The sequence below is a fragment of the Phoca vitulina genome, unplaced genomic scaffold (genome assembly GCF_004348235.1).
Source record: "Phoca vitulina isolate PV1807 unplaced genomic scaffold, GSC_HSeal_1.0 scaffold2, whole genome shotgun sequence".
Classification (NCBI taxonomy): Eukaryota; Metazoa; Chordata; class Mammalia; order Carnivora; family Phocidae; genus Phoca; species Phoca vitulina.
In genome coordinates, this window is record NW_022589705.1 from 10,002,238 (window position 1) to 10,017,026 (window position 14,789).

Consider the following 14,789-nt stretch of genomic DNA (forward strand, 5'->3'; position numbering starts at 1 on the left):
GACTGGGGGCAGGGCAGAGACCAGGAAGAGGACGGGGAGAGAGCCAGCCTGGAGGGAGAATCAGCAAGACCCAGGTCTGGTTGGTGAAGAGGGGAAGGGAGGCGGCACCAGAGATGGAAGGAGGGGGTGCTGTGGAGATCTACACGGAGGGACCAGGCGCTGCTTCCAGCAGGGCGACACCGCCCTCTTCTGACCAGCCAAGAGTAGAACTGAGGTTGGCCTCCCCCACCCCCCCTTCCTCCCTGTCCCCTCATGCACTCGGCAGCAGACAGTGGGAGCCCTTGTGCTAGGCCCGCCTGCCTGCCTCCGCATTCCCCACCTGCTGCCCCGCCCCCCCGTGACATCTGAGCCCCCCTCTGCGCAGCTCTGCCTTCCCTGTCCCTGGGGGTCTCTGGACCCTGCCTCGCAGCGTGCACAGTTCTCTTTATGTGACGACTTCTTTCAGCCATTCTCTGACTCAGAGAGACGGCAGCCTCACCTGAATGTGTAGGGCGTGTTGGGGTTGCTAAGCGACGCAGGGGGACTGATGGGGAAAGGCCATGGGGGCAGCTCAGGACACGGACTGCTCTCATCTTTCTGTGACCTTGAGGAGCCCAGGCACAGCCCTGCTCCCCCACGGACATCTGCTCTGGGAGAGGCACAGGACTGAGCCCCCGGGAGGCCCCGCCTGCAGAAGGCGTCCAGCCTGGTCAGGGAGGAGCCCATCAGCACCACAAACCCCAGCCGCAGACCGGGTACAAGCAGGTGCGAGGAGCACAGGGAAGCCACTGGGGTCACTGTGGTCTATACCAGGAGACCAGGGAAGGCTTCGGGGCGGGTAGGGGACAGGAGGGCGCGGCAGGGTAAGATCAGACCCATTTAGAGGGGAAGAAAGCAGAGTTCACAGAGACAGTGATTTGCCCAAGGCCACCTGCCTGGTGAGTGCAGAGCTGAGATTCAGACCCAGGCCTGCCTGGCTCTGGGGGAAGGGGACTGAGCAAAAGTCGGAAGGAAGGTGTAAGATGCACTGGGCCAGGCTGCCCCCACGTACAAAGGTGCCGAGGGACCTAAAGATGACAAAGCTCGTGGATCAAATAATGGTGTGCCAAAACCTTGTCTAGGGACTTCTCGGGAGGGCCAGAGTACCGTCACCTGGCCTCCTTAGGGAGAGCTTCCCCATCAGGTGAAGACAGGAGTGAGGCATGCAGATGGCAGGAGCTGTGCAGAGTGGCCCGCAGGGAGGGGCGGGGGTGGGAGGGGCTGCTCTAACCTGACGCACTGTCTTGGCACCATGCCAGGCAAGCACAGAGATGATGAGCAGAAGTAGACATTGTAGAAGACTCTTGAGTGCAACAATCATTTCAGCTATGGGTGAGAGCTCACCCCTGAATTCTGGTCATTCTATCGAAGCCTTCGAATGCCGGGCAGATGAAAACATGTGAGACTCGGGGAAAGCCGCCAAGAACCCCGCAGTCTGCAGACAGAGCAGGCCCCAGGACCCTGCCCAGCGTGATGAGAGCTGGCCCACAGAGCCCCCTGCCCCGCAGCTCCCCCTCACCCACTCAGAAGGTCCGTCTCCTCCCAGGGGCCCTGTGTGGGGTGGAGGAGGGAGGCCACGGGGGCAGAACCAGCTCCCATCTTGGGTCCTATGAAATGGTCATCACATGGCCTACTGAAAGCAGAGAGACACCTCAGCCACGAAGCGGATATTTCCCAGCACAACCCTCCGCTTCTCTCCTAGCACCAAATGGGCAGAATGGCCAGCACAGAGCTGAAGGGAGCCGGCCTGCTGCGGCCAGGGGCTGCCTTGAAGTTGCCCATACTTCTGAGAGAGGGCGGCCTCCCCACTCTCCGCTCTGCAGGGTGCAGCCTCCCAGCTGGCCCCTGGGGACCACACTCTGCCCTGGCTCTCGGGTGCATTCACTCTTTCTAAACAATTTGGGGGCGGGGGCTGTTGCAGCATGAGTGGGCATGGTCCAGCACTGTGGTCAGCGCTACGGAAGAGGAATCCCCCCCTTCCACACGATCCATGCACTTTTACAAAGCATCGCTCTACCTCCTTTGGTCCTTATCAAAACCTAGAACAATCCCTGGCAGACCGTGCGTTTTTATTTCGTGGGGTTTTCGGTTTGAAATTTTTTGTTTTTGTTTTTGCTTATTTGCCTTTTTTTTAACATACATATTGAGATGAGTGGATGCACACTAGATTAAAACTGTGCAGCTTGATGGGTTTAGACATACGTATACACCTGTGAAACCAACACCACAACCAAGATAAACATCACCATCACCCCAAAAGAGTTTCCTTGTCCCTTTGGCCATCCCTCCTTTCCCCTCCCTGCCCCCAGCCCCAGGCAAATGCTGATCTGCTTTCTGACACTCTAGGTTAGTTAGCAGCTTCTAGAATTTTGTATAAATGGAATTATTCTATATGTACCCTTTTTTATCAGGCTTCTTTGACTCAGCATATTTTCCTATTACTGATGGAAAAAATGGAGCCTTGATGAGGAAACACAAGTAGTCAGCAATCATAGAACAGCAGAAGCATTGCAGGTGTCCTGGCTCTGAGCCTAATATGCTCTCTGCAACACTTCGTTCACTCATCACTCACTCATTCATTCACCAGAGAGTAATTGGGCACCTGGGTGGGCTAAGCCCTGGAGCCAGGAGTTAGAATCATAATGGTGCACAAAGCAGGCATAGTCCCTACCCTCATGAGATTGCACTTCATTCATTTGTTCATTCATTCATTCATTCACCTGCTTAACAAATATTCACTGCACATCCATAGAAAACTCTGTTTGAACTTGGCACTGCCCCACCACCTCCTACACCACCCTGATGCTCATTAACCATCCTCCTATCTGCCACTTTGAGCTGGACAGTGGGGTGATGCAGGCAGAGATCATCAGAGGTGAGTTCTGTCCTCCAGGACCATCTAGAGCAGAAGGAAAAGCTATAAGATACTATCCTGTACTGTGAAAGCTTACGAGATTGCTTAAGAGGTAAGGCTGATCCTGCAGAAGGTGGCATTCCAAACTGAGTGCAAATGTGAGTGATCCAGGCAGGGAGGCCAGGAGCTCAGCGGAGGTGGGGGGCTCTCCAAGCTGGACTGGCCAGAGCAGGCTCCTCAGACAGGATGGGACCTGAGCAGTCCCCTGATGAGCAGGGAGAAGTAGGAGAGACAGAGAGAAGGGGAGGTGTACCAGGCAGGAGCAAAACAGTGACAAAGATGTAGTGGCAGGGCCGGGGAAGAGCTGATCCGGAGGACAGTGAGCTGAGAATTCCTCCTGGGGAAGTAGGAGGCCACAAAAACATGCATTCTGCCCACAAGTACGTTACATTGCCTTTCTGTGCGGAGCGGAGGGGAGGGGTAGCAGGGAGGATAATCACTGACATTTCTGTAGTAATTTACAATTTACAAAGTGCTCTCACTGTTATTATCTTATTTACTCAGTATAATCTTTGAGGTAGGAATTACCATTATTTTTCCCATTTTACAGATCAGAAAATGGAGGCTCATAAAAACCCAACGATTTGCTCAAAAATAAACAGCTCCTAAGTGTTGGGGCAGAGCTTCAAACAAGGACTCTTGTCCCCAAGACCAGTCCTCCTTTCCCTATGTCTATAATTATCAACATTTAAATGGGGCCCATGGAGCATGCTTCTATAGACCACAGAATATGTTATTTGAACTTGTCATTGTCCCACCACTTCCCACACCACCTGACCCTCTTCCGCCACCTTCCTGTCTGCCACTATGAGCTGGGGATGGACGTGACAAAGAGGAGATCAGGAGGAGGGAGAAGGGAAATGGCCTGGCTTCCAGGAGAGGAAGTTGGTTATTTGGCCAAGGAAGCTCTCCCCAGTCCCCACATGCCTTCTGCTTCTGGATCCAGAGAAGGCTCCTAATAAGGGCCTACTCTAGTCTCAGAAGTGGTTCCCAAGCCCTTGCCCCAGAGGTCCTGGATGGCACCCCTTTTTCTCAGCCTGGAGAAAGTGGGATGCAGTTCACCCGAAGAAGCAGGAGCACCCCCAGGGCCAGGACCTCAAAGGGGAAAATACAGCTCTGATGTCACAAGATGGGTACAGAGCGGGAGTCCAGGTCCCACATCTACATGGCAGCCAAGTGCCCCAGGACAAGCCCCCTAATTCATTACATGGGTCACTGTGAAGGAAGAGCTAACATTTCTCTAGGGCTTATCGTTTGCAGAGCCAGGACTCCAACTCACATCTACTGGTTCCCGTCTCAGAGGTCCTAACCACTTCTCCATCCTGCCTTCAACTACCCTACTGCTCACCAGGGGCCAGCACCTGTCACTGAGGGCCAGCATCTGACATGCCCCATGGTGGGCACATCCTCCCCCACTCCACAGCCAAGGAAGTGGCAGCTTAGTGAAATCAGGTGGCTTGCAAAGGCCACACACTCCTAAGAGGTAGGGCAAGGGCTCAACCAGCCCCGACCACCCAGACCTGAACTCCACTCCTGAACTGAGGAAAGAGCACATGGGACTGACGGGGCTCCAAGCACCCCCACTTCCGTGGCCCTGGCCCACAGCTCCCCACAAGGCCTCAGCTTCCACTCAGGGGTCCCACGGTCTAGCAGGAAAGGCCCTGGTCCGGGAAGCAGGCTCAGCTCAACCTCTGTACCACTAGTGGGACCTTGGGAAGGCCACTTGGCCCCTGTGACTTGGCTTCCCTCTCTGTAAAACGGAAATAACATTTTCCAACCTCACAGGATTATTGTCATTCAATGAGACACACAAATGTGGAATCACTTCAAAAAGACTACAACACTGTACACCGCAAGGTATCCTTATATGTGAGACTCCAAGGTCATGATCACCAGATTTTACCTCTGTCCCACCCACACCCCCAGCCTTCCTGGCCTCAGTGTTCTTAGGTTGAAACTGAAGCTTGAGTGGCCCTGGTGAAGGAAAATCAGTCTGTGTTTGTGGATATCCAAGCCCACTGGGTGCGCTCTCCTTAACCCCGCCCCTAATTCACACACACTTTACCTACTTCTTACCTGCCTAAAATGACTTTTAAAAATGGAATCATTCTTGGGGCACCTGAGTGGCTCATTTGGTTAAGTGTCTGACTCTTGATTTTGGCTCAGGTCATGATCTCAGGGTCATGGGATTGAGCCCCACATTGGGCTCCACCCTCAGCAGGGAGTCTGCTTGATATTCTCTCTCTCCCTCTGCCCCTCCCCCACCTCTCTCTCTCTCTTTCTCTCAAATAAATAAATAAATCTTTTTAAAAAATTTATAAATAAATAAATAAGAAGTCGTTCCCCACAAACATCTTAGACATATGCCAAAAAAAAATACCAATGGCTGTTGTCTTCTAAAATCCCTATTACATGAAGAATTTGGCAAAAACAATAGCTATGATTTAATGATCTTTCCAACAGATACAGCATTTTACATACGCTATCTCATTTGATGTCGCCTCCAAACAACCCTGGCAGTTACTTGCAGAGGAGGGCCCAGGACCAGATGGCTGGTGCGCACAACCACAGAGGGTCTGTCGGTTGGCCGCCCACCTCCGTCCTCTTGCTCTCCCTCCCAACAGAATCAGCTGGGTTCTTGCCTCCACCCTGCCTCACCACTTGGCCCAAGAGCAATGGCGGAGGTGATGAGAAGTGTTTGCACCCTAAGAGAAAGAAGCTGGCTGAGGGGACATGGGAAAGTGTGGGGAGAACTGAGGGACTTCATCCAAATACAAAATTACCTGCTTTTTTTTTTAATTTTTTTTAAGATTTATTTATTTATTTGTCAGAGAGAGAGAGCAAGCACAAGCAGGGGGAGCTGCAGGCAGAAGGAGAAGCAGGCTCCCCTCTGAGCAAGGAGCCTGATGTAGGACTCAATCCCAGGACCCTGGGATCATGACCCAAGCCAAAGGCAGATGCCTAACCCACTGGGCCACCCAGGCATCCCAAACTACCTACTTTGTTATTAAGAAACATTAACTTCCTCTTTCATTATGGCCTCTCTCTGCTGTTGTGTAGGGAGACCCTGTTTTGCTGGAGGAAGAGTTGTCCTCTCAGCCAGGCTCCTTCTTTGCGATCTCCTCTAGTGATTAGTGGAGGCAAGCTCAGGGGGTGCAGGTGGCTTTCGAGGGAAGAATGGTGCCCAAGCAGCCATGAGGTTCCTTCCCCAGCTAAAAGTAAGTCATTTTTTAACCCATTGGTATATCTCACCTCAATGATCCAGAGCCCACTGTAGCCCATCCTGGCTCCTGCATGATGACCTTCCTCCTCTCCACAGTTCGCTGCAGGCCAGGAAGACTGAGGGTCTTCATGCTGCTTTCCTGACTCCCTTAGGATGGATGTGTGTGGCTGGAAAGAAATGGAGGTTGCTCTGGTCAATTTCAATAACTCAGATGAAATCCAGGAAGAGCCAGGCTATGTCACAGACTTTGACCCAACCAACCCAAAAGGCCGGCCTGGGAGCAGCCCCTTCTCCAACTGGAAGATCCTCATCGGTGACAGCACCAACCATGAGACAGCCTTCTCCAAGCTCCCAGGAGACTATGTCGATTCCCCTGGGCCTGAGCCAGTGGTCCTGAATGAAGGAAACCAGCGGGTGATCATCAATATTGCTGGGCTGAGATTTGAGACCCAGCTCAGAACCCTCAATCAGTTCCCCGAGACCCTCCTGGGAGACCGGGAGAAAAGGATGCAGTTCTTCGATTCCATGAGAAATGAGTATTTTTTTGACAGGAACCGGCCCAGTTTTGATGGAATCCTGTATTATTACCAATCAGGTGGGAAAATCCGGCGCCCTGCCAATGTCCCCATCGACGTCTTTGCTGATGAAATCTCCTTCTATGAACTGGGGATCGAGGCCATGGACCAGTTCCGGGAGGATGAAGGCTTCATCAAAGACCCTGAAACGCTGCTCCCCATCAATGACTTCCACCGGCAGTTCTGGCTACTCTTCGAGTACCCAGAGAGCTCCAGTGCTGCCCGGGGTGTGGCCGTGGTCTCTGTGCTTGTTGTGGTCATCTCCATCACCATCTTCTGCCTGGAAACACTACCGGAGTTCCGGGAGGAGAGGGAGCTAAAGGTGGTGAGAGACCCCAGCCTCAACACAAGCAAGTCAGTCCTCTCCCACACCATGTTCACTGACCCTTTCTTCATGGTCGAGTCCATCTGCATCATGTGGTTCACCTTCGAACTGGTGCTCCGGTTTGTGGTCTGCCCCAGCAAGACCGACTTCTTCAGGAACGTCATGAACATCATCGATATCATCTCCATCATCCCCTACTTTGCAACCCTCATCACAGAGCTGGTCCAGCAGACAGAGCCCAGCACCCAACAGAACATGTCCCTGGCCACCCTGAGGATCATCCGGCTGGTGCGGGTCTTCCGCATCTTCAAGCTCTCCCGGCACTCCAAGGGGCTGCAGATCCTGGGCCAGACGCTGAAGGCTTCCATGCAGGAACTGGGGCTGCTTATCTTCTTCCTCTTCATTGGGGTCATCCTCTTTTCTAGTGCCATCTACTTTGCCGAGGTGGATGAGCCAGAGTCCCATTTCTCTAGCATTCCTGATGGCTTCTGGTGGGCAGTAGTCACCATGACAACTGTGGGCTATGGTGACATGTGCCCAACCACCCCCGGGGGGAAGATTGTGGGCACTCTGTGCGCCATCGCAGGGGTCCTCACCATTGCCCTCCCTGTGCCTGTCATCGTCTCCAACTTTAACTACTTCTACCATCGGGAGACTGAGAATGAGGAGAAGCAAAACATCCCAGGTGAAATTGACAAAATCCTTAACAGTGTTGGCTCAAAAATGGGCAGCACAGACTCTCTTAGTAAGACCAACGGTGCCTGCTCCACAGAGAGGTCCAGGAAGTGACCTGTCCAGGGCTACTTGCTCCCTGAGTCTCCCTGTCTGTGTTTCTTTGTCTCTCTCTGTTTTTCTCTGTGTGTCTCTCTGTCTCTCCCCTTCTCTCTCTCTGTCCCACAGCTTCTCTCTCCCCCTCCCCTCCCTGCCTCTTGCTCTCTTGGACTACAAGCTGTTTGAATAAACCCATACTTCTGCTGCTTTTTCTAAGCTGTTTTCTCTCAACCAATGATCAGATCAAGATTTCATTCTCCTTTCCTGTGAGGAATAATTCTGGTCCTTGCTGCTTGCCTGTGGTCCCCAAGATCAGCAGTACTGGCATTACCTGGGAGCAAGGAAATGCAGAATCTGAGCCCACCACAGACCTACTGAATCAGAATTCTCATTTTAACAAGATCCTAAGTGATTCATTTCCACATGAAAGATGAAGAAGCACTGGCTTTGGTCTTCCCAAGAGGAGGCATATTAAAAGGCTGGGGAATGTTGTGAGCAATGAGTAGGAGCTGCAGGTTGTTTAATAATAATATCTTACACTTGTGTCACGTTGCATAAATTTTCCAAAGCACTTTCACCAACAGTATCTCACCGCATCTCAAAATAACCAGTAGAACAGATTTGGTTATTATTCTTACATTGTAGATGAACAAACCCAAGGACAGCGACTTACCCAGAAACAGTGACACAGTCGATGCTGGAACCCACACCTACCTACTGGTCTAGTGCTCTTTCTGCTTGTGGATGCTCTGGAATTAGAGGGAGAGGGATGCAAGGGCTCTGTCTTTCAGAGGATCCAGGCAGCAAACCTCTGGGCAGGAACACTCTTTCCTGGGGACTCCTGCATCTCCATGCATCCTGGGAAGACAGAACCTGCCTGGCCCCTTGCTCGTCAGTCCTTTCTTTGGGCAGTGGGCAAGCAGAAACACTCTCAGGTGCTTTTTACCGGGCCCATCTCTGTGAGTTTACGCACAGGCTGGTGATCCTGAGTGTGGGAAGTGTGTGTACCGTGGCCTCAGAGCCCGGCCTCAGGAAAATAGACCTGTCCACCTGCCTCGAGGTTCAGCTCCCACTGAGTCATGAGGAATTGACTAGTAGCCTGTACGGGCAGCTTGGCAGGGAGCAGCAGGGCCCTGAGACATGTGCCCAGATTCTAGGCCCACCCAAGGAGGGTGGTTGTGGCAGGCTCACCTGAGAAACTGCCCTCTTGGGAGTGGGTCCTGCTCAGCCCACTACACTCCCAGGATGAGGGAGTGGAGTTGGAATTCCCCAAAAGGCAGAGAAAGAAGTTTTTACTCTGTTCCCCCCAACCCACCCCCATTCATCCCCTCAAGGAAGGAGGCCTGTGCCTTCCTCTGACCCGGTACCCAAGTCTGGCCATACCTCAAAGGTGAGTCAGCATAAGAACTCTGGGCCTCTGGGCCGCAGGTCACTGCCCAGCTCCACTTCACACAGCCCAAACCACACAATCCACAACACCTAATCCTGGAACACACCCAGCTCCACACAACCCTGCAAGACACAGAGCTACAGCCACAGACCCCGCCACACATCTTCCACTCCATGACAGCCTAACAAATGCACCCGTGTGAGAGAAAGCTGCTTCTCTTCCTTCTTGTTGTCCTGAGTGCATGCCTTAAGAAGCTGGACTTAGTTATCTTTAAGGCCCCTTGCTGCTCTAAAAACCCCAATCTCCTTCTTGTACTTTAGCCTCAAGCTCTCACTTAGCACAGAGTCACATAGAGCCTGGGCTTTACATAAGACATCACTGCCCTAAGACCTGGGCAAGCAGGACTCCTGTTCCAGGCCTGAGCCTCAGGGTTCTAGGCCTTGGAGTGCCTTGCTCACAATTTTCTAAGTTCCTTTCTAATTGCTCTCCTTCAGGCCACTTTCCAATTCCCTACCCATCCCTCACACCCAAGCACGTGGGGTTGACCAGATGTCCCAAGGCACTCCTAGATTCACACATGTGGGATCATGCTGAAGCCCTACACTGGGTTCCAGTTGCAGGATGGTGGCCTGGTGAGCAGATTGCTCCCACTGGCTGGTGTGGCATTTCTTTTACAGGATCACACAAGCTTAGGTGCCAGAAAGGTGATGGCACTCTGATTTGGGGTGATACAAATTCTCATAGACACTGAGTCCTTGCAAAAATTCTTTCTCCAGGATCCCAAGCATCCTTGGGGTGGTTTTGACAAGAGTCCACATGCCCACATTCTGCCTTCTGGGAGCCACATGATCACAATTCTTTACACCAAAACCTCTCCCCACAGATGGGTGAGACCATTTGCCCTTCACATCAGCCACCCGAGGTAAACATTATTCCCCCCATTTTGTCACATGTGGAAACCGGTTCAGAGAGGTTCATGGGCACACAGCCAGGAAGCAGTACAGAGGGATTTAAATTTAGGTCTCTTTGATGCCAAAATGTCTCCTACCATGCTGCCTGTTAACCAGAACAGCTTCCTGTGAGCAGAGATATTTGGGGCTGTGGTCATACAGACGGTCTTGGCACATTTCTGAGAGCAGGGAGGCTGTTTCTCCTGAGGCCCTGCTTTCTTTTTCTCTCTGACTCTATATTCAGAGCCACGTGCTGGCCTCACACCTTCCCATGCTGCAAACGGTGGGATGAAAAAACCCCAGGGCAGGTTGGGCCAGTGCCCCCAGAGGCCAAGATAGAGTCCCAGAGTCTGCAGCCCCAGCCTTTCTTTTCCTGGGGCCCAGCCAGAAAGGGTGTAGACTAGCAGGACAGAAGGGAGCCACTCCATTTCTTTAGCCAGTGTGGTTACCCCTAGAGGGTTAGGAGGTCTGCCCATAAGTTCTGACTCCCAGGAAGCAGGTCCAGACCTCTAGGCTGGTGCCAGGAATAGGGCTACACTAGCAAGCCTTCCATTCCCCATGCCACTGCTGCCAATGGGGCTGGTGTCATAATCCCCGATGCTGAGTCCCCAGCACTGAGTCATCTATTTCTTCCCTAGCCACCCAGGGAGATGAGCTATGGGGCCCTCTCTCCATCCATCTGCCCAGCCTCCTGTTTGCAATGAGATCTGCTGTCTATAGAAGAGCACCCAAGGTGACTCACTGACAAAGGGAAAGAAGAGAGTCAGGGCAGACAGGACAGCACTGCCCAGGGGGTCAAGTGTGAAAGGCGCTCTCACTACCGTCAAGGAGGGAAGGACTTGTCAGCAGCCAGACCCAGACAGGTCCGGGGAGGAACAGAGCAAGGTCTGAGGCTTCCTTCAGTGAGTTCCTATTTACTGAGTGCTGACTGTGTGGCCCACATTTTATAGCCGCTGAGTAAAGACATAGAAAGAAGGGAAAGGTCCCTTTTAATGTTCACAGTAAAAATATGCAAATAATGTAAGAGAAACAAACAAACAAAAAAAACATCTTCAGAGGGGCTACAGCTTGTGGAAGGCTTCCAAATCTTGCATTTTCTTTTCCACATCATGCCGGCTGTCTTTGCAAAAAGCAGTGCAAGTCAGGAGTCATTGTTGCATTCATTCATTCTCTTTAAAAAGTGCTTTATAAACCAGAAAGGCTCTCATAAACTTCATTGTTTTGAGTGGAAAGCTCTCTAGACTTGGAATCAAAGGACCTGGCTGAATTTGTACTAATGGTAGAACTCGGGCCTCAGTGGGCCTCGATGGGGGTCTCAGTTTCCTTATGTGGAAGATGGAGATTAAAATAAAATAAATAAAATAAAAACAACCTCTGACCTCACAGCAAAGGTGGCAGGATTCTCCCCGCCCGACGGCAGGGAGAAGGCCCTGAGTCCTCCCAGCCACCGTCCTTCACCCAACCTGGCCAACGGGATGCCTCAGGACCTCTGCAGGCCACCAAAGTGGCTGCTCAGGACCTGCCCTCTGTTAGAGACGGCCCCTGTGACTCCCTGCTTCTTTGCCTGTCATACACGTACTCACCCTCTTTGAGCTTACTTCCAAATCTGAAAAATAGGCAGAATGGCACCCACCTCCCCAGGCTGTGGGGAGGAAGCGGGGATGGGGTGTGACTATAGGTGATTATAGGGGAAAGCACCACACGAGTGAAAGGAATGATTGCTCTTTAAAAACTGTCATTTTCGGGGCACCTGGGTGGTTCAATGGGTTAAGCGTCTGCCTTCTGCTCAGGTCATGATCCCAGGGTCCTGGGATCGAGCCCCGCATTGGGCTCCCTGCTCAGTGGGGAACCTGCTTCTCCCTCTCCCTCTGCCTGCCACTCTGCCTACTTGTGCTCTCTATCTCTCTGTCAAATAAATAAATAAAATCTTTAAAAAAATAATAAATAAAAGCTGTCATTTTGGACCAATCAATTAACACTGCCTGGAATAAAGACAGAACTCACCTTGGCAATCTGCATCAGATCGTGACCCTAAGCGGAAGGCCACAGATTTCAAAGACAGTATAAAAATAGAATTAACTGATGTGGGAAAGGAAAAGGGGTATGAACCGGATAAGATCATGTTCAATAACCAACTACCTGTTCAGGCGGCTTTGCACACATGTCATTTCATCTGAAACAGCCACTATGAGGTCGGTATCATTTCATAGGTATCAGTTCAAGGAGCACAAAATCAGGGTGATCAGACAGAGATGGCACTCCAGTTGTCCCATCCCTCACCTTCTTGACCAAAGACCCAATTCGCTTCACCCCCATGCAAACCAGAGGCGGTAACTCCATCACCCGGGCCGGCAGCATTCCCTGCAGCTCTGGGACATCAGAGAGGCTGAGGTTGGAGCCACCACTCACTGCACTGGTCTCACCTGGGCCGTGCCACCCAAGCAGAGGCCACACAGAGGAGCTCAGCCACTCTCTAAGAAGGAAGGCTCTGCAGGACCCCTGGGACAGACCCTGGGCGTGAACCTGCCCGTGCAATGTGGCCCAGAGCGGCGGCCACCCCAGACGCTGCTCACCCATGAGGCTCCCTGCCCACTCTCTCAGCCCTGGTGGCCCTGCCCAGCCCCCACTCTGCTGGGGACGCAGTCCCTCCCCCACCACCTGCTCCGCGAGGGCGCACACGCTCGTGCAGGAATGCGTTCCAGCCGGCTACTTTCCATGGCAGGTGCCAGACATCCAACTCAAACGAAACAAGAAAGAAAACTTTATCAGCTCCCGTGATGGAGAAATTCAGGATGAGAACAGATTGTAGCTGAGTCTGGGGTCTCAAACACTGCCCCCTTCAGAGCTCGAGTCCCTCCTGTCCATTGCCTTTCTCTGCTTCCCTCTGCTGGATGGCCGTCACGGCTCTCAAGGCAGACGTTCTCTATGGGGCAGGGAGCGTGGCAGCCCCCAGGTCACGGCCTTATCATCGTCCAACCAAAAATAAACAAATATACATATATATATATATAATCACCTTTGCATCTAATTATTATTGATAATTCCTCACAAAAATGTCAGATCCAAAAGGTAGAGATTTGGGTCTGTCCGGTCCCACTACTATATTCCCAGGGCCTATCATAGCACGTAGCAGGTGTTCAGTAAATATTTGTTGAATTAACAAATGATCCCTTCAATCTCTCCCTCCCAATTACCCTAAAGAGATCACACTAAGCCACTCTCTCGGCCTGGTAAGATTTTGTTCTCCTTCACCCCTACCGTCTCCCTCTCCTCACCCCTACCCTCTCCTTACTCCTTAATGAGGAGTGACTGCAGGTGACCCTTGAAGCATTTGGGGGGGCTCTGGGGCCTGCGGGGCAGCTGGAAAGGGGCACAGGGGAAGCCTGGCCTGGAGCACGCTCCCAGCCAGTAGCGAGAAAGCTCCCTTCCTCCCCCCCACCCCGGGGGGCTGCTCTGCCTGGTGGATGGGATTAAAGGAGGCCAAGGGGACTCAGGATCCCTCTCTCTCTGAAGGCCTGGCTCTGAAGGTTGTAGACCGCTTTGCAGCTTTCCAGGGCAACACCTGACCTCCAGAAGGCCACCCTTCTCAAGCATCCTGGCAGTCCAGCCTCCCGGGGCGGTTTGAACTGCTCTCCTCATGCTCCCCCTGCCCAGGCCCTCAGCAGGTCCCTCTCCCTGGAAGTCCTGCTCAGATCATCTCACAGCAGCGGCCCGCCCACCAGTGACAAGGCCCACCTTCCCCCTCCTCCCTTTCTCTTAGGTCCCGGGGGACTGAGGGGACTGGGGGGACTGGGGGGAGGACAGGAGGGAAGGGGACATCCAAGATGCCCCTTGTCCCTCTCAACAGCTGATTCCAGCCTCCTAAAAAATAAAATGCATTCCCCTTGTGGAGTGGAGCCTCCAAAGGCTCTTTGAAGTGAGAGGAATAAAGCCACCCTGGTCTCCCCCAGAGACCACAGTGTCTACCCAGCCAAATCCTAGAGACAGGAGAACGTTTGCCCTCAAAGGTGCAGATGAAAAGGCACGGGGCTGGGGGGGGGGGGGGGGGGGGGGGCCCGGGGGGGATGGGTAAAAGGAAGATCAGACAAGCTTTTGTTAGTGCCTCTCAGGGGGAGCAGAGGCAAAAAGCTGCCCGTGAAATGTCACCGGATAATGAATGCTATTTTACTCCCATGGCTGAGGTGCCAGTCAGATGCACGCCAAGGGAATGGCAGCGACCCTCGTTAGGATTTTGGGCTGGATCTCCTGCTCTTCTGAGCCTGAGGGGCCGTGGCTGAGCCCCCTCCTTCCCACCACCACCCTCTTGTTCTACTGCTAACAGAAATAATAAATATAAATAGAGCAGGAAAAAAAATAACACAAATAATAAATAACACCAAGCTCCCAAGGTTATTGTGAGACTCACGTAAGATAATACATTAAGTTCCTTAGCAAAGGTAAAACATGTTGAAGGTCAGATAGAGGTAGATGGAACCAAGGATAAAAAGTCCCTCAGAGCTTGGAAACCCTGCAAGGGCCATGGCTGTACCTTTTCCATGTGATAAGCCCAGCCCAGCATCTGGTGCATAATAGATGCTCAACAAGTGAAGGAAAGGAAGGAGGTAGAGAAATAAGGGAACAATC

The 14,789-nt window shown here is 52.4% G+C and overlaps 1 protein-coding gene across 1 annotated transcript; it reads left to right on the top strand.

Moving 5' to 3' along the window:
• The first annotated feature begins 6,308 nt into the window (after window positions 1-6,308).
• KCNA10 (potassium voltage-gated channel subfamily A member 10) lies at window positions 6,309-7,844 on the top strand. Its single transcript, XM_032415873.1, has one exon. The coding sequence runs from the start codon at window positions 6,309-6,311 to the stop codon at window positions 7,842-7,844; it is 1,536 nt and encodes a 511-aa protein (XP_032271764.1).
• The last annotated feature ends 6,945 nt before the right edge of the window (window positions 7,845-14,789 follow it).